Source organism: Arachis hypogaea, chromosome 1, assembly GCF_003086295.3.
Source record: "Arachis hypogaea cultivar Tifrunner chromosome 1, arahy.Tifrunner.gnm2.J5K5, whole genome shotgun sequence".
NCBI classification, from domain to species: Eukaryota; Viridiplantae; Streptophyta; class Magnoliopsida; order Fabales; family Fabaceae; genus Arachis; species Arachis hypogaea.
In genome coordinates, this window is record NC_092036.1 from 98,472,401 (window position 1) to 98,499,931 (window position 27,531).

A 27,531-nucleotide genomic window follows, 5' to 3' on the forward strand; every position below is an offset into this window, starting at 1 on the left:
GCCATTCTTGGGTAATGCTACTATCATACAAGTAAATGCAATGCTGTTCCAAAATGTGCTCATAGTTGGTCGTGCCTTCTATTGTTAGGTATAAAAAAAAAAAGTTAAGGGTGTTTTAAAAAATCTCTAAATCCAAATTGAATTCAATAAGATAGAGACACTTCACATGTAACTACCATTCTTATTGTAATTGTATGATAAATCAAACTGATATACCAGGAAAACATTGACAGGTTGCTACTGGTTGTTCATGTGATTAAAGAACTAGATTGCTAGATTTGCATTGACTATAAGATGGATATTTTCTTCTGCAAGCACGAAAACTTGGGTCATTTTCAAAATTTTGCATAGTATTTGAATGAACGGCTCTAGGATGATGTCAAGGAAAAATTTTCCCTTTGAATATTGAGCACAAATATGTGGGTACCTCATGAGCCCCAAGTGGTGAATACTATATTAATGTTTTGATAACAACAGAATGTGTATATAATATACTAATATAATATATTCCTAGAACTAAGACTAAGAAAATATATTAATACCTATACGGCCCAAGGCTACATGAACTCCGAGACACTATCAATTTGACGTATCTCTGATATTTGGACAAGGAGGATACACAATATTGATATTAATTAATTCTCAACTACAATTTACAGCAACAAATATAGCAATTGGCTAATCACAATTTACACAAGAAGACTGGTTAATGACAATTAATGTATAAAGACCATCCAACTGAATTTGGTGGCAGGTGGGAGGTGGCAAGTCAAAATCATGATGTGGCTACTGGCTACAAAAGTTGTCGTGGGCCTGATGGATTGGACTTTAACATAGGACGTCTGGGCCCACATGTTCACTTATGTTAACTTAAGTGTTTAATTAACGCAGCCGAGGCCTTGGATCAGTGGCAGCATCATCTGCCTCGCTGGGAGCTGCACCCGGGTTCGAATCCTCAGTGAGGAATATAGAACCCATGTTAGTAATACCCATATAGTGTGTGTGAGTGTGTTGTGTGAGTGTGTAATACATGGGTGTAATGCCTAGGATTGGGGGTTGTCCAATCCACTTGACCAAAAAAAAAAAAAGTGTTTAATTAACAACCAAGTTCGATTGGTCACTCGTTTACTTAAACAAGTGTCGACAAAGTTTAAATTCTGCCTTGTGCATGTAGTAATTTATTGGCCAGTGACAGACCCTTAGTTGGAACTCAGATCTACGACGTATTAGTTTTTGACATATCGGGTCGAAAAATATCGTGAGAAACAAAAAAACGTGTTTAATTAACACCAATAAACTATAATTTAAATGGCATAATCTCTTCTTCTACACCTAAAAATTTCGAATTCAAATACCACCTATTATAACTGATTGAAAAAATATCTTAGCCGTTGTTGTAACATATAATAAGTGTGTGAGTGTGTTATATAATATTTATTTGAATCCCGCTAGGGAGCTAATGAAATATTTGTATAATGTGTATAATGGACTATTTATTTGGTCCAATATGAGTTAAAAAATAAATATTTAAAGTAAAATACTACTAATTTCTCAAACACAATACACTCATACTATCTATAATAACCATTCGGATATCAAAAAATAATAAACACCTGAAATCTTACCCTAAATCTTACTAAATCGATTCCTAAACTCTTTGTACACATTGCCATTGCCTCTCAATATTTTCTCTATTTAGAATTAGAGTTATCTAATGTATTTGACAAAAAAAAAAAAACCTCAAGTGTTTAACTGTTGAAAATTATTTCGACGAAAGAAAACAAAAAATATAAAAAACTAGAGAGATCCATTTCCATTACCGCAAGTTAGTTGCTCGCAATTTTCGTTCTCTTCACGTTCGGTTCATGAATTCACTCTGAGCGGGTAATCTAGATCAGGCGCTGCAATTATTGCTATTACCGTCACATGAGATATGGTACGGGGATTCAATTTTGTTTCTGTAATTACACTCATGCTTATGCAAATTCTTAATTTTAATTAGCAAATTGGAAATGAAGTCTGTGGTTGTTGTTAGGTTTATCACTCTAGTTTTGTGAATGAAGATGAAGTCGATAGCGCTTGTGGTTGCCCTCTACTTCCTCTCAAGAGCCACATCAAGGGACCTGCTCCTGTTTCAGATCAAGGTTTTCACAATTCTTTTCTTTGATTGTGCTATTAAATTGCTGTGATTGTTCAGAATCTGAGATTCATGCTGTTGTTGTTGTTGTTGTGTGTGTGGTGCAGATAGAACTGATATAGTGGATGAAGCCATAACCTTCTTCAGAGCGAATGTGTTCTTCAGGAACTTTGATATCAAGAGCCCTGCTGATAAGCTTCTCATATATTTGACATTCTACATCAATGTTGCTCTCAAGAGGCTTGAAGGTTGCAGAACTTTAGCTGAAGGGACAAAAGCTATCATCAATTTGGGACTTGAGAAGGTTCCGGTCCCTGGAGAGTCTGGATTTCCTTTTCCGGGCCTTCTTCCACTTCCTCAATCACATGAGGAAGCAGGTCAATCTCTTGTTTCATCCCTTATATTAATGTGAATGTGTGATAGCTGAGCTGTTTCCTTTACCTTTATGCTCCTATGGCTAGATGTATAAGCGTATATATCGGAACATGTTGATTATGGGTGAAGTCAATTAATTAGTGTGCTGCCTTACTTTTGTGATATATTCTATTCAGTTGCTTGCTGATGATTTGGTAGAATAGAATCTCCACATGTGCTGCCTTACTTCATTTTCAACTCACATGGGGAAATGTGTGTTTGCATATGCTTTAGTGTGTAACATTGTTTACAAAACAACTTGTATCACTGCCTCATCGTTTTGAATCCAGGAATGCCAAGGTGACAATCAACTTGGTAGCTTGGATTTCTAAGTTAGTTCTGGATGGTTTATAATAAAAACGAAAATGGATCCACTATTATAGCTGAAGTCTTGGGCAAACAAGTATCTGCCATGTATTAAGATATTTTCCTTATGAGTACGAAAGTAACAATTTGGGAATAACAGAAGAAGTTGCTCCTCCTACCGTGGGCAGGGTGGTATGCAGTGGTTTCGGTCATGCCAGGGATCAAGAGCTGCACCATCAACTAGTTGTGGCAGCATGGGTACCTGTAAAGGCACAATGGTAGAGAATGGAATATTTTGTTGAATAGTTAGGCTTGAAGGATAATATGCCTAAAAGTCTGTAAACCCCATAACAGAGCTTGGCATATGTACTTTGTCCCTGCTTTTGCATGGCGGCAGCCGGCAGGGATTGTACTAGCATCATCATGAGTACAATGCTGTATAAGTCTCCTTCCTGGGTTCATATGTTAAATCATAAGTTAATCAGGTTTGTTAGATTCAATGTTCATGTGTGTTGGTGTCAGGGCATTGGGCCTCACCGTTGCAGCCACTAGGACCTTTACAGTCGAGTAGGCATTTCATAACTTGAGAATACTGCATGAGACGTAGTTAACTCAAGGCTGTTATCGTCTGGGTCAGAAAGGCTTGTTTTAAATAGTTCTAAATTTTAATTGAGTTGTGTCTATAATCTGGCTGTTGGAAACCATATTTTGTAGTGGTGCTAAACTGGGAATGGATCCTCTCATTTTTTTTCTCAATTATTTTGTAAAGTGTGATCTCTCACCTTACACTCCTTAAGTGAGTCCAAGAGAAAACATGTGATAGAAGATGTTGAATGGTAAAGATCACACTTTACAAAACAATTGAGGAAAAGAAAACTGAGAGGATCCATTCTCGTGCTATAGTGGTTAAACTTTCGACCAGGAAAAGAAAGAAAGAGAGGGAGGGGGGGAGGGGTGGGTGGGGGGATTTTGCTTTCTAAAATTGGTTATGCGAATACTTCCATTAACTAATAAAATTCCATGACTTAAACTGTAAACTCTTGACTTTTATAACACTATGCATGGTTTATTGTCTCATATATCTTGTATATTTTTGATGATGCCTCTTTCTTGAGAGTTTAATCAAACGGATTTGTGACTAAATGCCATGGCTTCTGGTTTTACATTCATTACGGTTTTAGTCAGATATTTATGGGTGCAATTGCAATTTCAGGCACCATGCTTATATTGAACTTAATTGTCTTTAGATAAGTTATTTATAGATCATATTTATATATATCCCTATGTTCCAAGCTTTGTGATTTCTTCGAATGCAGAATTGTTCAGGAATTATTTGAAGCAGATAAGGGAAGAAACAAGTGGGAGGTTATTGAGCGTTGCGTACAGGCCTAATGGCACACCAAATAAATGGTGGTTGGCATTTGCAAAGAGGAAATTTATGAATACAATTATTCCTTGAATGGTTGTGACACAATGGCAGTGCAGGAATCATAGATTCAGCCTTGAAATTAACACTTATAAACACTTTTGATCAATTATATATAATGAATCTTTTGGGGTAATGTTGTATGTTTCGATTTTGAATATATATGCATAGTGATACCTAGTTATAGCATCATTTCCTTGTCACATCTACTTTGCAAAATTGCATCCCCACTATAAAGTCACTGATTGATAATCATAATCAGGCTATGGTCCCAACTTTGCTTGTGCTTGTGGTTGTCGTAATGCTTTACTTTTGTGATGTCTTTTTGTCCATTAAGTAATACAAAACTGTATCAGTTACACTTAACTGGCTTAAGTTTTAATTATTTCAGGGATTTTTCATTTTACATAATATATACGGTTGCTTACTTGTTATACTCGTTTCACTTTTTTCTGTTTTGGTTTATAACAGTAACATTTTGTTATATCTATCTGTGAAAGTGACTACGATTTATATATATATATATATATTTGGTCAGGGACTACGATTTATATTTGAAACCTGCCTCTAGCTTGAATTTTTTTATTAGGACATTAAGATTGGAAAATTTTTAAATAAAAAATAATTGCATAATACAAGAGAGTAAAAATAGTGTATTTTGAATTTTTGATTCAGAGAGTAATTCTACTAAATTATTGTTTTTGGTCACAAAAAGTGGCCGAAGCCCACAGGGTAACTAGATCCAAAGACGACTCGAAAATTTAGAGTTTGTTGGCCCAAAAAAGAAAATAAAAAAGAAGAAGAAGAAAGAAATCAGCTCTAAAAATTAGTGGATAAAAATAAAAGAAGGTCACAAGTGGAATTTGGGAAAATAGAAAATTGTTAGGGGCACTTCCAGAAGACCAGAACGGGCTTCAGACTAAAATCTGAATTATCAAAATAATAAAATAATAAAATAGGGTTAGGAGTGGAAGGAAAGAAAAGTTGGGGGGTGAGAATAACAAAAAAGAGGGAATAGGATTGGCGTACACAAAAACCCTAAAACGGTGGAGAAAGAGGGGTTTACTGTAACCAGATTCGGACCGAAACCCATTGACTCTCTGCTTTCTAGCTTCAGCTTCACACACTTTTTGCCAATGGAGGTTCTTCAGCTTCAGATTCCTTCTCTTCTGGCCCACACTGTCCTCGCTTCTGCCCAATCTCTCGCTCTCGTAATTCATTCCTCTTTCTCTCTCTCTTTAGAATCTTGCACTTTTCAGTCACTTCGAACCTCATTCAATCATTGCTGTTTCTAAGAATTTTTGGTTCTTTGTGTTTTTCATTGTTTCCATGTGATTTGCTTAGTTCAGTAAGAACTAAGAAGGAATGGTGGATTTGTTTCCGTGTCTTATCTTGTTTTTTAGCACCTATGCTAGAATTGTTTCCTTTTACAGTTGTGTTTCACTTTCATGTAACTAGATTGGATTTAACTGGAACTGCTTACCTGTTCCCACTTTTAGCTACCGGGTTTTGAGTTTTGACCAATTCATGATGTGTTTTGGTGCTTGCTGTAAGTCATGACTAAATATGCTATTAGATTTAGATAGATGCGTTGCTTTTAGTTTATACAAAGTGTTATTGGCATATTCAGATGTTGCATTTCACTCGTATGTGCATGCCTGTTGTTGCATTTTCGGCCTCTAGGCTGTAAAATTTGATGTAGTTTGGGCTTTTCATGCATAAGGGAAATACACAACGCATCAATTGGAAAGAACAATTTTCCACTTATTCCTTTTGCTTTTCCCGTCCCTATAGGGTTAAGAGTTTAGAGTTTATATATCAAATATGACCTTAGCAGATGCAAAGTATTCTATTAGTTTCTTTGTATATTGTATACTAAAGTGGATCTGTCTGTCCAAAGTCCCATTGTGAATATTACAGAGAAAACGGATGACAAACAATTTCTTCTTGGATATGAACAATTCTTAAAACTGCATTAGTAGATTTAAGTTTGTGACAGAGAATTTCATCCACATATGCATGCCATAGCTTCAGTTTATCTTAGATGTGTTTGTTGAGTATGAACTATAATATACTTGTTATAATCTGTTGCATTGAATTCAGTAAACATCTTTTGTTTTCCTTCTGTCTGATTTTTCCCCTCAGATTGGATATCTGCTGAGTCGTGTCAGTGATTCGGCATCTTCAAATTTGACTGATGCAAGGTAAGCATAAATTCATGTTGACATTGAAGATACTGCAGTTGTTTTGATATAATAATGTTTAACTTAATTAAATATTTTGACATATATTAAATCTTGGTCAGGTTTCCTTTAGAAGACCTTCGTGAGAGGAAACATGCTTTCCTAGAAAACAAGAATAGTGAAACAGATGATGATGAGGATGATGACGACGACGACGATGAGGATGCACATGATGAGGATGATGATGGAGAAGAGGAATATTCAGGTGATGAAGGTGACGAGGAAGGGGGTGATCCTGAAGATGATCCTGAGGCTAATGGTGCTGGAGGCAGTGATGATGGGGAGGATGATGATGACGATGATGGGGATGAGGAAGATGATGATGATGAGGGGGAAGATGAGGAAGAAGAGGAGGAGGAAGATGAAGAGGAGACTCCACAGCCACCATCTAAGAAGAGAAAGTGAATTCAGAATTGTATTAGTAGGAAATTGTATCCCGGGGAATGGATTTGAGTCGAGTTTAGTGATTAGGACAGAAATTAGTAACCTTGTTGAGTAAACCTATCTTGCTTTATTAAAATGTGAACGATTATTATTGTTATATTAATATTTCTCATTGGTTCTAATCTGCTGCTCGTTTTTTGTTCTTAGCGATTCTAATCTGAATAATTTGCTTGCATTCCACGTGATTTCTCGTGCGCTTTCGAATATCTCGTTTGAAACTTGGTATGTAGATTCCGAAGAGCTTAGTGAGATTCAAGATGCTTTCTTATTTGGACTAAATCCCCATTTTGGATTTGGAGATTTACGCAATTATCCATTTTGTCTTCAAAATTTAAAATTATTTACTGGTCCTCTAAGTCTGGGCACCAATATAGTCCTTTGACTCTTTTTAGTGATGACTAGACAAATGGAATGCTGAGATGACACTTTCTCTACCGCATTGGATGATGAGTAAACGACGTGGTTTACTTTTGGTATCCAAACAAATTATAAATGTCGTCGCTTTGTATACAAAGAGAGAAGAAACGATGGAGATCCAAAATAAAGTATTCTTCTTCTTCTCTATTTCCACTATTCTTCATTTTTTACTTGTTTGGGCGCCAAAAATAAACAACGTTGTTTACTCGTCATCCAGCGTGGCAAGGAAAGTGCCATCTCAGCACTTCGTTTGTCTAGTCATCGCCGAAAAAAGTTGAGGGACCATATTGATGCCCGAACTTAAATCTAGAAGACTAATATAAGTAATTGTAAATTTCGGATACCAAATTGAGTAATCGCGTGAATCTCAGAATCAAAATAGATATTTAGTCTTCTTATTTGGTTCCAAATATGTATTTTTCCACCAATTCTGAGTAGAAAAAAAAAAGAAGGGTTCCGAATAAATCCCAATTGGAGTATTAAAAATTTAAAATTGGAGTTTAGAGATTGTCATGATAGGGATAATACGGAGTAGTGGCCAAAGCTAATCTAAGGTCGCCGAGCTTTCTCTTCAAATTTTCTAATATTATGACTTTGCTTTTTTTTTTTTATGTGCTTTTTTCTTTTTATATCTTTCAAGTAGGTTTATTTTGAGGTACTGAGATAAAGATACTGAGACTCAATATCATATTTGTTGATTTAGAGATGGATACTAAAATTTCTTTGTTTGTCTCTAAAATTTGAGTATTTTAATACTTCCAAAGAGTGGAGATACAGAAGACTACAATTTTTAAAGATGGAGACTGAAATTTTAATAACATTTTATATTTAAAATATCTTCATTTCAATTAATTAATTCTAATTTTACCCTTTGTACAAATTAAATTAAAATTTTATTCTTGTTCTAATTTTTGTTTCCCACTTTATACCAAACAGAATACTAAAATTTATTTCAATCTCTATTTCTTAGTCTCTGTCTCTCAATATTAATCTTTCCATCTCTATCTCTCAATCAAACGTTACCTCATTTCTTCATTCTCATGATTCTGGTATCCATACATATTTTAATGGTTTAATTATTCTATTAATTTCTATAGTTTTATCAAATTGTAATTAGGTTCTTATACTTTTATTTTTTTAATTAGATATCTATATTACTTTTAATTTTGTAATCAAGTTATTTTCGTATAAAAAATATTATAACGAAATATTTTTTTAAAAAATATGTGGTTAATGATCTAATTAAGTTTTTAATTGTGGATACTAACGCAAAAAAATATTGTGTCAATTCTAATATTTTTTACATTAACAAAAATTTGATTACAAAATTAAAAACAAGTATATAGGAATCTAATAATAAAAAAATATAGAGATCTAATTACAAATTTAATAAAATTATAAGAATAATGTAATAATTAAACCTATTTTAATCTAACAATAGCATCAGAGCAATCTTGATATGGATAAAATTAGAGAACGCAGGGATGAGCTTCTTCATTCCCGAAACAACTAAGCTTTGATACAACAATTTATGTTTAGTTATTTTTTAGATATGGGAAATTTTACTAATCAATCAGCGATTACGGCATAACTAGGTTATCAGTTAGTCTTATATTATTTTTCTTCTAATGTATGTTGGGTGATTTAGTTCCCCAAATCAAGTAGCCTAATCTTAGATATCACATAACATCATTCATAAAAACATAGATTACTTTAGGATAAATTTACGTGATAAATTAGAGTTGAAAATTCAGGTGAAGTTGATATCCCAAAGCTATTAGATGAAAATTTAGTTAAATGAGTCAAATCATCTAATAGCTCTCAAATATCAACTTTACGTGAAGTCGATTGCACCTGAGTTTCCACCAAAATCAGATTATATTGCTTCGATTACCATAAATAAATAAATGGAACAAAATCATAGTGGTTGCACGTGTCATCATGTGCCACACATGCATGATTTCTTTCAAAGCACAAACTACTTCATCATGAAACGTGACGGTTTGCACAAAGCTGAAATCCTTCACTACATAACTACATGCATGTGATTAATTCAACCAAGTAACGTTATGGGGCGCAGATAATTAATAATTTAATCCCTAATAACGGTAATTTGGATGGATTAATTACCCCGACGTTACCAAACTTCTCTTAAAGTAAACTCATCAATTAATTATATATATATATATATATATATATATATATATATATATATATATATATATATATATATATATATATATATATATATAATTAGCCAGAAACTTGCACAAATTCTCAATCGCAATGGCTTTGAGTTTGACGAGAATGGTGGCAGTTGGAGCTGCATGCATGTTGATTTGGGCTCAGATTGGGCTTTCACATGTGGGCCTGGGCCAAGCAGATCCCGGAAAGTGCCTCCAAGCATTCTACAACACACCAGAGTGTGTGTCTGCAGTCACAGAGGCACTGTTTCAGTTCCAAAGAAGCAGCAATTTAACACAAGCATGCTGCAATGCTGTCACAACGCTTTCCGATGATTGCTGGTCGTTCGTGTTTCTGGGATTTCCTTCAATTCCCTATCTCAAATTTCTTAAAGGCATTTGTGACTTTCAAAAGGGCAATGCTAAACCCTGAAGCATGATTATCATTCATCATTCATGACCATTATAAGTTACATATATTTATGTTAGATGGGTATGTATGTGACAAATACTAATCTCTAAGTTGGGATTAAAATATTAATCAAGCTTAACATACAAATACCATTCTCTAAGTTGGGATTCAAATATTAATCAAGCTTATATTATGAATGCTGGAACAAAAAAGATATTGTTGTAATGCTTGTTTGCTTTTCATATCCCACTTTCATCTTTATGTTTTCCAAATCTTTTAGCTTGTTAATGGATTAATAATCCTTTTTAAAATGGAGATCTTTATTTTCTTCTGTTTTTTTTTTATCACTAAACTTTTTTATATGAGAGGATAAAACAGTAGAGAAAAAGAAAAAAAATTAGCTGTAGGTTACGTTTTATTTGTTATTTAATGTAGTGATTTTACTAATCAATGCATATAAAAATATTTTTGAAGTGAAGGGAAAAATTGAGATTTTTCGTTATAATTGAAAATTAAAAGCACTTCTTTACATGCACTCGTAAAGTACGAGAACTTTATTTTATATTTAGTGAATAAAAAAAATTGTGTAATCATATTTTAAAAATTAAGAGTGTTTCTAAAAGTTATTTTTTAAAACTAATTTATATTTTTTCTTAAGTTAACAAATTTAATATAATTTTATATATTTATTACATTTATATTTATTAAAGATCTAGAGTTATTTTAATTTTTTTTTTTAAAATTATCAATTAAAATTTTTTAATTTATATTTCAACTATGTTAGATAGATATTAAATCTATCACTAATATAAAATATATATTGAAATATAAAATATATATTAAAATTGAGTTAAACAATACATATCTTACATAACAACTAATTTTAACATACACATAGTATTAAGATTTGAGAAAATTTTGGCAACCAACATTACAGGACTAATCTTACAGCCAACATTAAACACAAGAGAAAAAAAATCAAAATAAAAAAAAACATCCAAAATTCAAAATAAAAAATAATTATGTGTGGTGGATTTTATATTATACTTGTTCGATAAATATTGACTGAAATTGATTGTTAATATTACTCTTAAAATTTTGATTTTGATTTATTAAACATAACAAAATGGTTTAATAAAACATAACTGATATGTTTTTTAAAAAGTCCAAAAAATTTCAAAATATCCTTAATAGTTGGAATTTTTTCCCCTCACATTTAACAGTGGAACTCGGCCCTTTATTTGGGCCGAAAGAAAGAGGAGTAAGAGAGTGAGTAAGTGAGAAAGAAAATGAAGATGAAGTAGAGAAGAGGAAAGAAGAGGAGGTCAGAGTGTAGAGCCACTCCCACAGTCCCACAACACACAATTCAGAATTCACAAAGACACAGCCATCCGCAATAGTAGGCAATAAATAGAAACGAAACACATAACCAAACAGAAGAAGAATAACAGGAACGAATCATTCATCAAACTCAATGCGCCCTCACTCCCATTCTTCCAATCTCAGCCGTCCATGATCCTTACGCCCTCCAATCCTAGGGTTACCACCAGCCGCCACATTTTCACCCTCCTCCACCGCCATGTCCTCCAAGATCAACACCCAGATCGTCCCCCACCCTTGTCCCCACCTCGCCGAGTTCCGCCGCACCTCCTCCAAGCCCTTCCGCGCTCTCCATGCCTGTCTCCGGATCAAGCCTCCCGGCGGCCGCGCCGCCCTACGTCGCGATCCCGACGAGGTCCCCAGCTGCGCCGCCTGCGGCCTCTCCGCTCCCTCTCGCCTCTATTCCTGCATGACTTGCGCCGCTGTCTCCTGCCATTCCCCTGCCGCCGGCTCCTCCTCCCACGCTGCAGCTCACGCCGCCTCCATGCCGCACGGCCACCAGATCGCCGTCGACGTCGACCGCGCTGAGCTCTTCTGCTGCGCGTGTCGCGACCAGGTCTACGATCGCGACTTTGACGCCGCCGTCGTGATCGCGCAGACCGCCGCTTCCACCCTCGGCGGAGCTGGATCACCGGCGATCCCGGCGATCCAGCCTGAGAATCTCCGGAAGCGACGCAGGGTTGATTACCGGCCCTGGGCGCCGGATCTGCGCGAGAGAGCTACGATCGCGACCTGCTCCGGCCCGATCGCTGGTGCCGGCGATAATTCCTCGCCGGAGTTGCCGTGGGGACTGCGCGGGTTGAACAATCTCGGGAACACGTGCTTCATGAACTCGGTGCTGCAGGCGCTGCTTCATACGCCGCCCTTGAGGAACTACTTCTTGAGCGATCGACACAACCGGTATTTTTGTCAGAGGAAGAGCAATGCCGGTGACGGTGTTGGAAGCAATGGGCCGAAGAGACGCGGAGGCAACAGTGGTGGCTCTAACGGGAGCAATAATGCGCGAGTATGCTTGGCTTGTGACATGGATGCTATGTTCTCAGCTGCGTTTTCGGGAGATCGTGTTCCTTATAGCCCCGCAAAATTCTTATACAGGTGCTTATAGAGCCATGGTTTTGCATTCTGTACTGTATGTAGGGTTTGTTTACTCCTCTATGTAGTTTTTGTTTTGTTCCTATGTTTGTAGATTGACTGATGTTGTTGTTGTGTTGTTTCTATATTTGTACATGTATAAATCTGGTGGGTTCTGTTTTGATAAGGTCACTCTAATATAGAAAGTTTACTTATCAGTTTGATTTGTTCTTGTTATCTTTCAGTTGGTGGCAGCATGCAGCTAACCTTGCCAGTTATGAACAACAAGATGCGCATGAGTTCTTCATTTCCATGCTTGATGGGATCCATGAAAAGGTGGAGAAGGATCGTCGCAAGCTGGATAGTGAAGGTCATAAGTTTTTCATTTTTCACGTGATGGGATCCATGATGTTTTTCTTTGTCAGTGATCATATCTAGTACAGATGATTAGCCTGAAATGCCTTACAAAACATGTGGCATGAGCATTCTCTTTCTGTTAAATTCAGAAATGAAGAATTTGTAGATGATAAAAAGAGTTCCATGTCATTTCGTAGTAACTTTGAATGATCTTTGTTTGTACGGAAGTTAGTTATCGATCATGTGGCGTAACCGATGGACAAGTTTTATTTGCACAAATATCATTGCATTCTTTTGGGAGGAAAGAGGCCGCTAGGTTTGACTTTTATGGCATGAAAGAAATTTCTTGCATGATGACACTTCAATTTCGGTGCTTTTTGTGTAAACAAACAATCCGAAAATCAAAGTGAAATTGAAAATTTTAGGGGGGGGGGTTGAAATTTCTTTACTCGTTTTTGAGTTCACTGCTAAAATTAGGAAAGTGGCTTCTTCTGGTTTATACAATTAATTATTTTTCTTCATAAAACTGAATCTTCTTTTTCCCTTAAATAGCAATGGCTTGTAGCTGTTATCTAACTCTTGTTGAAGTTGGTACCATTCTTTAGGGTTTTTGTATTGTTTTATTTTTATAGATCTTCTGTATTATGTTTATTCAGGGCATTCATGTCCCTGTCATAGTCTTTAGAAAACCAGGATATTGATTGTTGCAATGCTTCTCATTTTGTATCTTTGATTATGGTGTTATTACCATGTTGAGAAGATTTCACCAGTGATCAAATTCTATTACTTACTAAATAATATAATATTTATGAGAGGATTTGATAACTTTGGACACTAGGAGGCTTGTCTCTGGTATTCTGAAGTAGCATTGGATTGTCAAGAACACAAATCCCTTAGATGTTATAAGAGACTAATCTGTTACCAATTTCAACAGCTGACAAATTGATGAATTAGCTCAGCTTAATCATAGTTACAACTTACAACCATGCTGATTGTGGAAGATGATCAATAGGGCGCATTGTCTTGATTTCACTTTTCCTTCTTGCATTAAAAATTGTTCAAATAAGATAACAGAGTTACTGCAATATTTAACTGCAGGGGAGGGTTTAGGTCTCTTGCTTATTGCATTAGGAGTTGACAATTGCTCAAACAATTAGGGCTTGTTCTCTCAACCACAATCTTCTGGTGTGATGGTGTTAGCTGCTATACTCCAGTGTGTCCCAGTAAGTCAATTTTGCCTTAGCCTCTTCAATAATCGTATAGGAGATTCCAAATCAAGTGATGTTAATATTAACTCCACCTTTTTCCATGTTTAGGTTCTAATTAAACAAGGCATGCTCTGTCAGGGAGACAAGGTTGCATTAGTTTTCGGGCAATGATCAATGTGTTAGAATGCTGTGAGTTTTCCTGCAGTTATGCCTCCTTGGCTTTCATGCAAGTTATGTGTCCTTCTTTTGGTTAATGAGGAGCATTTAAGTTTAGTTGTTTATGTCGTAGTATACAACCAGTTATCAGCTATCTGTTTAGGAAGCATGGTATTGTGGAGTGTGGACTCTGAGCTGTGCATCTTGGTGAGAGCCTAGGAAATAATCTATTTAAAAAGGATAGTCTGATGCACAAGCATCTCACCTGAAGGGTGAAAATTAGGCAGCGTAACCTGATAAATGCACGAGTGGTTGATTCCACGGTTTAAACTCATTCTTCTCACTTTAGCATCTCAGCTTTAAGATTGGGGTGAGCTTGGTTTCTGACTTCTAATTATTTAACTTAAAAGGAATTGCAATATTACCTTATTTATGTGCTGAAAAAAGTTAATGAAATTGCTGAAATGTGAAAAAAAAAAATTTTTTCAACGCTAGATTTGCTCATAAACGAATCACTTTAAGGTAACATTTTGTGTGACCTCAATTTCATTGATGGTGCAGGCAGTGGTGACTGTTGTATTGCTCATAGGGTATTCTCTGGTATCCTGCGATCAGATGTTATGTGTATGGCCTGTGGTTTCACATCCACAACTTATGACCCTTGCATAGACATCTCACTGGACTTGGAACCAAATCAAGTAGGTTCTACCAAGAAGGCCGCAGCAACATCCAATCATTCTTGCAATGGTGAGTCTGATTTAATGAGTTCTAGCCAAAACTGTGGGACATCTACCCTAGTGGGTTGCTTGGAGAGATTTACAAGAGCAGAGAGATTGGGGTCGGACCAAAAATTTTTTTGTCAGCAGTGTCAAGTCAGGCAGGAAACTCTCAAGCAAATGTCCATAAGGAAGCTTCCCCTTGTTTCTTGCTTCCATATAAAGAGATTTGAGCATTCTTCAACAAGAAAGATGTCGAGAAAGGTGGACCGTTATCTCCAGTTCCCCTTCTCACTGGACATGGCACCTTATCTTTCATCGTCAATCCTAAGGAGTCGGTTTGGGAACAGAATCTTTCCTTTTGATGGAGACGAGCCCGATGCTCCGAATGACCTGTCTTCGGAGTTTGAATTGTTTGCTGTCGTCACTCACTCTGGCAAGCTAGATGCTGGCCATTATGTAACCTACCTGCGATTAAGCAATCAGTGGTACAAGTGCGACGATGCTTGGATTACTCGAGTTGATGAGAACATTGTGAGGGCGGCCCAGGGTTACATGATGTTCTATGTACAGAAGATGCTTTACTATAAGGCAACAGATAAACAGGTTGCCTTGTGATTTTCACAGGAGATGGGTCAGAATCATTGGAATTCGTTGGTTTATACCAGTTTTATCACCAACATATACCATGGTTCCATCTATAACATGAGGAAACCAAAAAAAAAAAAAAAGGAACCCAATTTTCTTCCCTTCATATCTAGCAATCTGTATGATTTCTAAAGGAGTTGAGAGTTAATTTATACTTTCAAGTTGGATCAAGAAAAGAGCCAGAGTTTTTGAGGCACTCCAACTTTTTGGAAAATTGAGGGTATGGATTAACCAAGTTGTTTCTTGTTCTTTCTTTTCTATCTTTTGTTCGCCCCGTTCGGCTCTATATATTATTTGCGGGTTCCATTATTCCCCAATGATTAGTTGAAAATCATTTCCTGGTATTTTTTTTCATGGCAACAAGTTCTTTAATCATAAGTTCCCAACTTTAGAAGCAGATGAATTATTTGATCAATGGGAGAGGCTTAGACGTGGAGGTATCCTTCGGGATAATTTATTCATACATGGATATTGTCTGTTAGAGATAATTAGTTCACCTTCGTAAATCTTGTTAACTATAATTTCCCAACTCCCAAATACGCATACAGAATCACCAAGTGACGAGGACCATAAGATAACAATAACAAGCATAACGGGTCTGCTCCTAATTAATACTCTTCTTGCTATCTTAAAGAGTGTGCTATGGTCCCCAAGTGTATTTTTCGGTAAAAGCATTCCATCACATAAGGAAGAGTGGAACTGTGGAAGACATTGGCAAAATTATTGAATATATCAAATGTTGGACTACATGACAAATATACTAGATCTCCTCAGGACATCTTAAATTCTTAATTTCGGCCTCATTGCTCTCGCATGAATTGCTTTCTTTAATTTAGATTTCTTTACTGATCTGTTCAATTTTACTTATTTTTACAGCTCTAGGCAATTTATTTTCGTAGAATTACCAAAAAGTGTCTCTATTAAAAATTGATAGAGATCTTGCTTGAGAGAGAGTATTAGAGATATAATTATTCATAATACTTTCCTATCAGCTTTTCAAAAATAAAAAAATAGCATAAAGTAAATAAAAAATAGAAAACCTTTATAAAAATTAAATAAATTTAAAAGAGGCTCTTATTTTAAGAAGAATGTTAAAGATATAACTATTTATGATATATTCTCCTATTAGTTTAAATTTTTGAAGTAAGTGATAAAATTTTTAAAATTTTTTGAAACCTTTTATGTTTTTATTGTGTATGTATTATTAAAAATTTAAAAATATCCATCTTAAATAACAATATCAAATAAAACACTTGTTAACAAAAACTCTATCTTTTATTTTATTTTCTTTTAGTCTACTTTGTGATGTTGTAGGCCTGTTGGTCAACCCCATCTTTCATCAGTTCATGTATTAATGAAAAGAAGTTATATTTTGGGAAAATAATAATTTGAAAGGTTTAGTTAAGGACTTTGTAGAAATTTTTAAATATTTATTTTAACAAAAACTTAAATTATATATTTTTTATGAAATACTTTTAACTAATAATTTTAATATGTGTTTTTAGGACATATATTAACTAAATCATAATTAAAAACTTGTGAAATTATACTTCTATTATTTCAAATTTTGAATAGTTAAAAGTTTTTCAAGAAAAATTGATTTTTTTTGGTAATATTTTTTAAAAATTTAACTTTAATGTATTCGTAAAGAATTTATTTTTTTAAACTGTTTATCTTGGTATGCAATTAAATTTATGGTTTAGATAATTTTTTAAATAATAATTTTATAAAATAATTATTTTTATAACTTAATTTTAATGTATTTACAATGTTCTACATAGCAGTACGATCACAACTATTTTTTGAATAATTATTTATAATAATCGTAATAATTTTTATTAGCATTATATAATTGAATATACGTATAAAACAGTTTGCATAAAGTTATTTTATTATTATTATTTTTTAACCGATACCATACGTGAAGATTATAAAATGAAAATTAAATTTAATAATAATTTTAAAAAAACTATAGAAGCGAAGATAAAAACAAAATTGGGAGATAGAGAGAGACAATGGAGGCGAGTGAAGAAGCGGTTAGGTGTCATCTCTCTCTGTCTTATCCCATCTTCTCCGATTTTTTGTTCTTACACCATTCAACCATTCCTCCTTCCTCCTTCTTACAATTTTGACTCTTCCGTTTCACCTTCGTCCTCATCCTCCCCTCTCTTCCCTTTCACTTTCTTCACTTTTCCGCCTTCATCGCCTCTTGTTTTGTTGCCGCCCTTCCTTCTCCGTTTCAACAATCAAATTAGGGTTTTTATTCGCGGATTTATCACCATCGCGACACTATGGTTATGATTCGTACTTGTAGGTTCGACCTCACGGCATAAAAAGGTGCCTCTCGGGATTTGAGCTTCCTAGAGCGTGGTATGCTGTGCTTTCTTTTTTCCAATTACAATTTTCAATATTCCTTGTTGTTCATGCTCCAATTTCGAAGTGGTGTAGGAGTCCAAGAATCCGGTATTTCAGGTGAGCTTTTTTTTGTTTTTTTTTTTTACTACTTGCTATTCTTCGTTTTGCTAAACTGTCTTATTGGTTTGTACGTCTTTATTTGTTTACTCTATGCACCGGATTTTTCATATGTCAATTTCAGAATCTTCATGTGTCAGAATAAAGGCCTACCTGATCATGCTCACTGATTGACTCAATTTCTCTATATCATGTTGGAATTTCAGTTTGCACTTACCAAACATGGCTTGTGCTTTGTTGTGTTCAATCCATTTTTATCACGAGTTTAATTTTGATGCATGTAAAAAACAATAACATCGTTGAAATTTACTTATATTAATTGGTCGGCCACACTTACTAAGAATGCATGTCTATTGAATCCTTCCAAAATTCAAAACTAGGAGCGGATTATACCTGTAAGAAGGAGATAACTGTTTCTACTGGCTTTTAAATCGGATGCCATATATATATGTTTTCGATTGCTGGCTCTAATGTATTTTGTGGTTCTATTTTTAATCTTTCTGCTCCTTCCTTTTAGTTTATACCATTATAGTCTTTATGGACTCTTCCTTTCATATATTGCAGTAGGATGAAAGGTTTTAGAGATTGGGTTTTCTCTCAGATACTGTCTAAATCATTGGTCTCATCGACACCGATATCCGTCACAAGCAGTTTCTATGATGAAGGGAATCGGGATGAAGAAGATAATGAACAAGGTATCACTCTGATTTTAATGTTGGTGTGGTTTTACTGAATATGCACTTACAGAACATTGAATTAGGTAAGCCCATGCGTGGACAATAGAGTTCTTTTGCATGCCCTGTCCAGTGAACAAGTAAATTGTGATTAATTTTGTTTAGTGTTTTGCAGAATTGCATAATGTTGATTTAATTTTTCTTAATTTTAATACTTATATGAGTTAATATTTGGTAAATTCGATGCTAAATTCGATGGCTAAGAATAGTTTGGTAATGTTTTCAATGCATGAATTCCTTCTCCTCCTCCTCCTCTTCCATCTCAAAAACTAATATGTCAAACCTAGTGATAGAACTGATACTTTTTTTTTGTTGGATACAGGCCACTCATCTAGCTCTGTAGCATCACCAACTTCTTCTGCATCAGACCTTTCTTATGATAGTCAGAGCAATCAGCGTATTTCTACCTTGCCGCAAGTTTCAGATACGGAAGTTTTTCAATCTGAAGATAATGTCAACGGAAGACAGAAGGATAATTTGGCAAAGGTTGAACATCTCCAAATTAAGTTCTTCCGTCTACTCCAGCGCCTTGGCCAATCACAAGAAAACCTCATGGTCCCAAAGGTCCTTTACCGGATTCACTTGGCAACTTTAATTCGTGCAGGGGAACCAGATCTGAAAAGAGTTAACATTAGTAGTCGTAGAGCCCGAGCAATAGCAATTCAACAGGAGGAAAATGGTACACCCCAATTGGATTTCTCTTGCAGAATACTTGTTGTAGGTAAAACAGGAGTTGGTAAAAGTGCTACTATAAATTCTATATTTGGTCAAGCAAAAACCACCACTGATGCTTTCCGACCTGCTACCAATTGCATCCAAGAAGTTGTGGGAACTGTCAATGGTCTTAACCTAACATTTATTGATACCCCTGGTTTCCTGCCTTCCTCTACGAGTAATGTGAAGAGAAATAAGAGGATCATGCTTTCTATTAAGAGATTCATAAGAAAGTCCCCTCCAGACATTGTTTTGTACTTTGAGCGACTTGATTTGATGAATTCTGCCAATAGTGACTTGCCGCTTTTGAAGCTTATGACTGAAGTATTTGGTACAGAAATCTGGTTTAACACCATCGTAGTCATGACTCATTCTTCCTCACCTATTCCTGAAGGACCTAATGGGTATGCTGTTAATTATGAGTCATATACTTCTCATTGTACCAATTTAATGCAGCACTATATACATCAGGCAGTGTGCGATTCAAGGCTAGAAAACCCAGTACTTTTGGTTGAAAACCACCCTCATTGCCCCAAAAATATTGTGGGGGAAAGAGTTCTACCTAATGGACTGGTTTGGAGATCTCAGCTCTTGTTATTTTGCATTTGTACCAAAGTTTTGGGTGATGTCAATTCCATCCTGAAGTTTCAGAACAGTGTAGAACTGGGACCTGCAAGTAGTGCCCGAGTTCCTTCACTACCCCATCTCCTTTCAACTCTTTTGCACCAACGTCCTGTATCCAATCCAAGTGGAATTGATGATGAAGTTGAGGAAATATTACTCTCAGACATGGAAGAAGAAGATGAGTATGATACACTTCCATCAATTCGAATATTGACAAAATCACAGTTTGAAAAATTATCCAAGTCCCAGAAAAAAGATTATCTGGATGAGATGGATTACCGGGAGACTCTCTACTTAAAGAAACAGTTGAAAGAAGACTACCGTAGGCGTAAAGAGAAGTTACTCCTGAATGAGCAACAACTTTTGAATAGTGATAATTCTGATGATCAGCAAGCTCCTCCAGAGCCTGTTCTGTTACCAGACATGGCTGTTCCTCCAAGTTTTGACTCAGATTGCCCTACACATAGGTATCGTTGCTTTGTTGCTGATGACCAGTGGCTTGTGAGACCTGTTCTTGATCCACAAGGATGGGATCATGATGTGGGGTTCGATGGTATAAACTTGGAGACAACCACAGAAATAAAGAAGAATGTTTATGCCATGATTGTGGGACAGATGAATAAGGATAAGCATGACTTTGGTATTCAGTCTGAGTGTTCTGCTGCTTATGTTGATCCCATAGGTCCAACTTATTCTGCGAGTCTTGATGTTCAGTCAGCAGGCAAAGATCTGATATGTACGGTTCGTAGCAACACAAAATTGAGAATCGTAAAGCACAATATTACTGACTGTGGTGTTTCTTTGATGTCCTTTGCGAAGAAGTATTATGTGGGTGCAAAGCTTCAGGATACTTTGTTAGTTGGGAATATATTAAAATTTGTCATGAATGCAGGCTTAATGGAGGGTTCTCGCCAGGTGGCGTATGGTGGGAGTTTCGAAGCTGCCATACGAGGGGGAGATTATCCTGTAAGAAATGACAATTTAAGTCTAACGGCAACTGTCCTTTCCTTTAACAAAGAGACTGTATTGAGTGGAAGTTTACAAGCTGACTTGAGGCTGAGTAGAAGCTCGAGAGCAACTGTTAGTGCTAATTTAAATAGTCGCGGAATGGGGAAAATATGCATTAAGACAAGTAGCTCTGAGAATTTACAAATTGCTTTGGTTGCTGTTTTCTCAGTTCTGAAGGCCCTATCACGTAGAAGGGGAGCTAACTACACGGGGAAGGATATGAGAGACTAGTTTCTGTTTGTTTATTGGTACCCTCTTCTTGTGTTCATGGAAGTAGAGGTGTTGAAGCGCTGTCCACATGCCAAATATCACGTAGAAGACAGAAGACTGTTGGTTAGAATCGGATGTTTTTGAAGAGTTTAGCTGGAGTTTTCTTTTTGTTGATACTTGAGGTGCATATTGCCTGTTTTTGGAAGTCTCTTATAGGTAAGGCTGGCCTCTTAGAACCGATTTATTTCTGTAGATTGGTGCTCAATAATAAGTTCTAGAGCTTCGGGACTTCTTGATATTCATTCTGGTACAATGAACGATAATTGTACAGTAAAGTAGAGGAAAAGACCCCCCCCCCCCTCTCTTCCCCCCAAAAAACTGTAATTTGTTCAAATAAGTCAGCATATGATTTTTCTCTGGTGCTCATTGGGAGCTAAGAGCTATTGTTTATTGAAATATGGAAAATCTTAAAAAGTTATAAATTTGTTTTCTGTTGCCTAATTGAATGATGATAAGAACATTACTGGTCGTCTTGAACTAAATTGTTAGATCGGTTTAACTATCTAAAATTACGATTTTGAAAGTTTATCAATATCATTATATCAAGTCAACTATTTTATCGTCTTGAGCTTCAATGATATTTACTTCCTATGCTTGGATTTTTTTTTTCCTTTTTTCAGATTACCTACCAAAAAAACCTCCACAAGCAGTCATAGAAAAGATTCAAATTCAGGTCCTTTCAGAATGTGTTGTCATCTTTTGTTACCTGTACTAATTCTCCTTAACTACTTGGATCGTTTTACGCAAAAGAATCGCACAGAGGATACTACGACACAGTACAGAGGGTTTCGTGATATATAGTCGTCCATCTTTATAGAGGGTTCTTTGTAAGACGAGTATCTCACGTGATTCCCTCCATATACAACGAAATTGAAGGTAGGAGAAATTTGTATTCAACCGATTGGCCTTGTGAGCTTTAAAATCTAAGGATCGTGATTTTGACATTTTGTCTACTTTACTCGTTATTATTATTATTATTGATTATTGACGTGCGGGTTTACTTCATGGATGACGAATTCCATTATGCAAAGACCATGTGCCGTGCGGCGCGAGCCTTCATGCTCTTCTAAATTTGCATCTATAAAAGTCAATTGCTATGGAACTCTCCTTAGAGAGTAAATTATTATTTTGTTGTGTATAAATTTAATTGTGTATATATCAAATACATAAAATAATTATCTTTATGTCTTTTATGAAATTATGGAGTATTATTTTTAAATTGAATTTTAAATAATTAATTTAGCATATCATTTTTATTCTTTTAAAAATATAGAATTTGATATATTCTTATGTAATTATAGAGTAAATGTATATTCCAAAATTTACCTTTTGTCAAAACTTCAACTATAAATTAAATTGATTATAGATATAATGATTTCATGCTTTAAAAATATGTATAATAAATCTACCATGTCATTGTATACCACAAAAAATATTTTACTCTCTAATTTCTGGAGCAATTCCCTATATATAAATCTATAACAATTTGTGTGTATGGATATTCTTGTTTTCATGAGAAATGATTATTTGTTTTCACTCTGTAATTAGTTGTTAGAATCAATAGGTCTTCAAATCGTTCATTTGAAAAAATTGAAATCCTTCTTATTGGATGGCCGTGATACTTCCCAAAAATCGAAATTCTTGATCAATGAAAGAACAATATCACCATCTTTTTTCAATAAGATACCAAAGTGGATGATTGACTCATTCCATACTAGAAAGAATCGCAGGAAATCTTTTGATAACACGGATTCCTATGTTTCAATGATATCCCACGATCAAGACAATTGGCTGAATCCCGTGAAACCATTTCATAGAAGTTCATTGATATCCTCTTTTTTTAAAGCAAATCGACTTCGATTCTTGAATAATCAATATGACTGCAATGTTGTAATTTCTTTCAATGGATCTAAGAAGAGTGGAGAAATATGGGATGAAGGATAAAGGGAGGGATAAGGATTGAAGAGTAAGGATGATGAATGGGGCAACTTGGTTGATGGTTACTAAACTTGTTTCTACAGTGTCATAAAGCAGTGGTCCGAGAAACGTGCTTTGTGGTAATTGACGTTGAAATTTTGCAATTCTCTTGATGTTTCCATGAAGATGCCAATTCCTTCACGCTCCTTTGAACCTTTGACTAATTGGTTCTGCTAACTCCCAAGACAAATGGGGTATTGCAAAATTGAAAATATAAGCTATAAAGTATTAGCTCCAATTAGCAATTTCAGGACAAACAAAATATTATGAGCATGACCAAATTATTCGAGCAACAAAAGAGTCAACCATCAACGAAGAAAGACAACATATGTTCCACCAATGGAATAATGATTCAAGAATTGTACAATAATAAAAAAGTAGAGGGATATGAACGTACATGTGAAACTAATAAGCTCATAATAATTAGTTTATTTATGAACATAGTTTACAATATGATACTGTAACGCTGTATGATTCGGTAAGTCTTGCTTAATAAATGGAATAAGTCTTCGTTTTAAACACGAGTCCATGTGATATTATAATTTACCGCAACGATCGCTTGCTTATAAATATAAGCCATTCAAATGTGCACAACACATTTATAATTTATTGCTTGTATATGGTAGTTGTAGGATCAAGGTATCACCCTCCCTGTGTGACCGTGTCTGCCATATGCATCAGCAATTAACGAAGAAATGTGCACAACGTGATAGAAACATGTTTGTGGATGTAACTTTGACTCACTCAAACGAATAATAAGGTACATTTGAGAAGTTTTAAAAATAATTTTTTTAAATTTTTGACTTATAAAAAGTAATAGTATTAATATTTTGTGTAATTTTTAAAATTAAATTACGACTTTTTAAAAAGCTATTTAGGAACTTATAAAAAAATTTAAAAAGAAAAAAAAACTCTCATAATATTACTATTTTTTTATCACATTTTTATAAAATAAATATTTTTAGAACTAAAAATTCAAACACAAAATAATTTATTTATAAGCTATTTTTAATATAACTATTTATTATTTAAGCTATTTTTTTTAAAAGATCTTATTGAAGCAGTTTATCCAAACTAAACCTAATTCCCATTCACTTCCATCCTGATACATTACGTTTTATAGTCTATTACATCTATTATCTATTATAGAAATAACATAAAATTAATTAACAAAAACTGTAGAAACTACATTATTAAAATTTAAAATAAGAAACATGTCATTGCATTTTTTATGAATCGTCAATACATTCATTGGAAGCAGCCCACCAAACAAAAACAAATCCCAAACTATTGTCTCTCTTTCTTTCTTTATTATTATTATGATTTCTCCTAGGTATACCTTATGTTTGTTTATTGTTTCCAAGGCATCCCTACCACTAAAATGGCATATACCATAAAACGATCCTCATACAGAATCTTGATCCCTCAGCAGCCATCACCTCACCTTACTTGTCCCCACCATATTATGCATCCGAATCCTTCTCCGGTTCTTCCCATTATGCTGATTCCCCTTTACCAAAATCCTTAAACCACGTTAAGTAACAAACAAGAACAAATAATCGACTCAACTGAGATCTAGAGCAATGCTGCATGTTTTCCGGAAGAACTTTTTCTTTTTAAGAAAAAAGGAAGTGCTTGGTCTTCAATCTCAATGACATGAATTATTCTTCACCCAAATTGCAAGATATACAAAATGTAATTCAACACAATTATTAACTACACTAACAATTGAACAATCCAATTACCTAATTCCTACATTTCCTCCCACATCTAATTTGTACAGAAAATAGACAAAAATAAGAACTTTTCTTTTCTTCCTGTCTCTTTAGGCCATGTTTGGCAGCTAGTTTAAGTGAAATGCAGAGATAGGAAAATAGAAAAATCTTTCTTAAAGCGAAGTGCCCCACAAAACCTCAGCAACAATGGTGGCAGCTTCTGCATCAGAAACAGAAGCCTCCCTAACCCTAACGAGAATTTCCTGCTTGAATGCCCTCTTCTCTCTTTGTCTCAATCCTTCTCCAATCTCCAGCATAACTGCAAACCTCGCTACGCAGCTCGCAAAAGGGTGTCCCTCCAAGAACCTCTTCTGCCTCTTCCCTTCTCTAACTTGTCCATCTTCATCACAATCATTCTCATCTTCTTCCTCTGTCTTCTTCTCGTGATCTAAATCGATCAAATCCCCGCCAAGCTCCGACCTTTGCAGCTCCACAAGCTTCTCCACCAAACCCTCCTTGAGCATGGCCTCCACCGCTTCCTTCCTCCCAAAGTACCCAATCTCAAGCACGCAATCCATCCCCAAAACCCTCATTTCCAACTCCTCGCAATCCAAAAACCCAATGATGTTGGGAATCTCACCGTTCGATTCAATCTCGTCCACAAACGGCGACTTGATTGACCTGATCAGAGAACACAGAGCCTCAATCGAACGCAGCGAGCCCATACTCACCAGAGCTCGAATGGTAGGGCCCATGAGAACCTGGCCGACGAAGACGTCCTTGTTGAATCGAATCAGCGCCGCCACAGCCAGCCCCGCGTTCTCGCGAACATTGAGGGAGCACTTAGCGTCGAAGAGAACCGATTCGAGTGAAGAGAAGATCTTATTGTTGAGAACTAGGTCCTGCAGGTCGCGGTTGAAACCCTGGGAGAGTCGTTGACGGAACTGAGTCAAGAGAGCGATTAACTGGTCGGGGGCAAGATGGTCATTTAGGTGGCGGGAGAGGGAGTGGATGCTCTCGCGGTCGATCCATGCTTGGATTTCGGACTCGATGGAGTTGGCGAGCTTGGAGATGGAGTGAGTGGAGAGTCGTCGGGAGAGGAAGGAACGGAGGGAGTGAGGGCGGTGGCGGGAAGTGGTGGAGTTAATGTGGTCGACGAGGTGCTTGAGGCGGGAAAGATGGTGGGAGAGAGCGGAGAGGTTTGGGTCGTTGGAGAGTATTGTATCGGACTCAGTGTGGAGCTCCAGGAGTGCTTTAATGGCGAGCGATGTGTTATCGTGCTTGTGTTGAAGCTCTTGTGATGCTTGTTTCAGTGCTTGCAGGACTTCTAGAACTTGCGGGGTGCTGTTCTTATCTGTGTCTTCCATGGTGTGTTTTCAGAGACACGGAGAGAGAGAGAGAGAGAAAAGAAAAATGTTTCGAGTTTCGTGATGCTGTTTGGATTCTATTTGCAGCTTGGAATCGGAAATGGGAAAGGACCTTTTTGTCTCACTAAATTTTCTTTCTTTCCTTTTTTTTTTTTTTGTTTTAATAAGTGTGAGGAATGCTGGGTGTGGAACAAGGCTTAAAGGTGCCACTGCCACATGGAATATGCTGCTCTTCAAATCAATGAGCTTCTTTTGCATGTAAATTGATTGCCATGTAAATCATCCCTCACCGCTGATTGCATTCCTAATCTCATATCTACTTACTATACTAAAATTGGGTTTTTCCCTAATCAATGAAAGTGAGGTGTCACTTTTTCGTGAGCCAATTTTCCCTCCAAAATGAATGTATTTAATGAATAATACATAATTATACTAATTTAGGAAAATATATTTATTTTAATTATATAAAATCAATATTTAATGCATCATTAAACTACTTATCAATTATTAATCAGAAATATTTTAAATTATTTTAATGAATAATGCATAATTATACTAATTTAGGAAAATATCTTTATTATAATTATATAAAATCAATATTTAATGCATCATTAAACTAATTATCAATCAAAAATATTTTTAAATATTTTAATTATATTCATTTTAATTATATTCATATCCTTCTAATTCTTATTCATTATCCAATGATTTTATTAGTGGCAAGTTGTTAACCCATTTATATTGATAATAATAATAATTTTATTAGGATAAATATCAAATTCTATTCCTAATATAAACATATAAAATTTAATTCCTTCCATTTTTATTTTACCACTATAAAAGATCATGTATGCTAGAAGAAAAGATCATTCGTTTACCAATTACTCTTTCATTTGATAGCTTTTATGACAATTCTTTTTCTTCCTATGAGGCGTCGTTGCAAGAAGACAACTATCGTGGACACAAACTACCACACTCTCCAACTTTCGTGCTCATTATTCGGAGCTATATAAGATATGTTATCTATAAAGTATTTATAGACTATGGTGTTATCATGTATGCATAAATAAAAAATGTTTCGTATTTAAATTTAAGTTATTTATCTGTTTGTGGTATATTGTAATGTGAAATT

General features: G+C 35.4%; 5 protein-coding genes across 8 annotated transcripts; 4 read left to right on the forward strand and 1 right to left on the reverse strand.

Annotated features, from left to right (window-relative positions):
• Nucleotides 1-1,607: 1,607 nt before the first annotated feature.
• LOC112701508 (actin-related protein 2/3 complex subunit 3) lies at nucleotides 1,608-4,419 on the forward strand. Its single transcript, XM_025752259.3, has 4 exons — nucleotides 1,608-1,936; nucleotides 2,036-2,144; nucleotides 2,245-2,514; nucleotides 4,174-4,419. Exons 1-4 carry the CDS (start codon nucleotides 1,934-1,936, stop codon nucleotides 4,314-4,316), a joined length of 525 nt encoding a protein of 174 aa, XP_025608044.1. The 5' UTR covers nucleotides 1,608-1,933; the 3' UTR covers nucleotides 4,317-4,419.
• A 729-nt stretch (nucleotides 4,420-5,148) lies between these two features.
• Nucleotides 5,149-7,092, forward strand: LOC112701515 (uncharacterized). The gene is made up of 3 exons (XM_025752265.3): nucleotides 5,149-5,494; nucleotides 6,429-6,487; nucleotides 6,589-7,092. The coding sequence occupies exons 1-3, from the start codon at nucleotides 5,420-5,422 to the stop codon at nucleotides 6,929-6,931; spliced, it is 477 nt and encodes a 158-aa protein (XP_025608050.1). The 5' UTR covers nucleotides 5,149-5,419; the 3' UTR covers nucleotides 6,932-7,092.
• A 4,101-nt stretch (nucleotides 7,093-11,193) lies between these two features.
• On the forward strand, nucleotides 11,194-15,862 carry LOC112701525 (ubiquitin C-terminal hydrolase 22). The gene is made up of 3 exons (XM_025752274.2): nucleotides 11,194-12,457; nucleotides 12,679-12,803; nucleotides 14,716-15,862. The coding sequence occupies exons 1-3, from the start codon at nucleotides 11,562-11,564 to the stop codon at nucleotides 15,486-15,488; spliced, it is 1,794 nt and encodes a 597-aa protein (XP_025608059.1). The 5' UTR covers nucleotides 11,194-11,561; the 3' UTR covers nucleotides 15,489-15,862.
• Nucleotides 15,863-17,489: 1,627 nt separating this feature from the next.
• Nucleotides 17,490-22,496, forward strand: LOC112701532 (translocase of chloroplast 90, chloroplastic). 4 transcript variants are annotated; one of them, XR_003153839.3, is made up of 4 exons: nucleotides 17,498-17,990; nucleotides 18,555-18,685; nucleotides 19,047-21,496; nucleotides 21,961-22,496. XR_003153839.3 is itself a non-coding variant. In XM_025752281.3 (3 exons), exons 2-3 carry the CDS (start codon nucleotides 18,559-18,561, stop codon nucleotides 21,299-21,301), a joined length of 2,382 nt encoding a protein of 793 aa, XP_025608066.1. In that variant the 5' UTR covers nucleotides 17,490-17,990; nucleotides 18,555-18,558; the 3' UTR covers nucleotides 21,302-21,781. The 4 variants fall into 4 exon arrangements, 2 of the variants coding, with proteins under 2 accessions (XP_025608066.1, XP_025608074.1); XR_011864372.1 differs by having other exon boundaries at nucleotides 17,515-17,888; XM_025752281.3 differs by lacking the exon at nucleotides 21,961-22,496 and having other exon boundaries at nucleotides 17,490-17,990; nucleotides 19,047-21,781.
• Nucleotides 22,497-24,952: 2,456 nt separating this feature from the next.
• On the reverse strand, nucleotides 24,953-26,793 carry LOC112701549 (uncharacterized). Its single transcript, XM_025752295.3, has one exon. It carries the CDS (start codon nucleotides 26,397-26,399, stop codon nucleotides 25,206-25,208), a length of 1,194 nt encoding a protein of 397 aa, XP_025608080.1. The 5' UTR covers nucleotides 26,400-26,793; the 3' UTR covers nucleotides 24,953-25,205.
• Nucleotides 26,794-27,531: the final 738 nt, after the last annotated feature.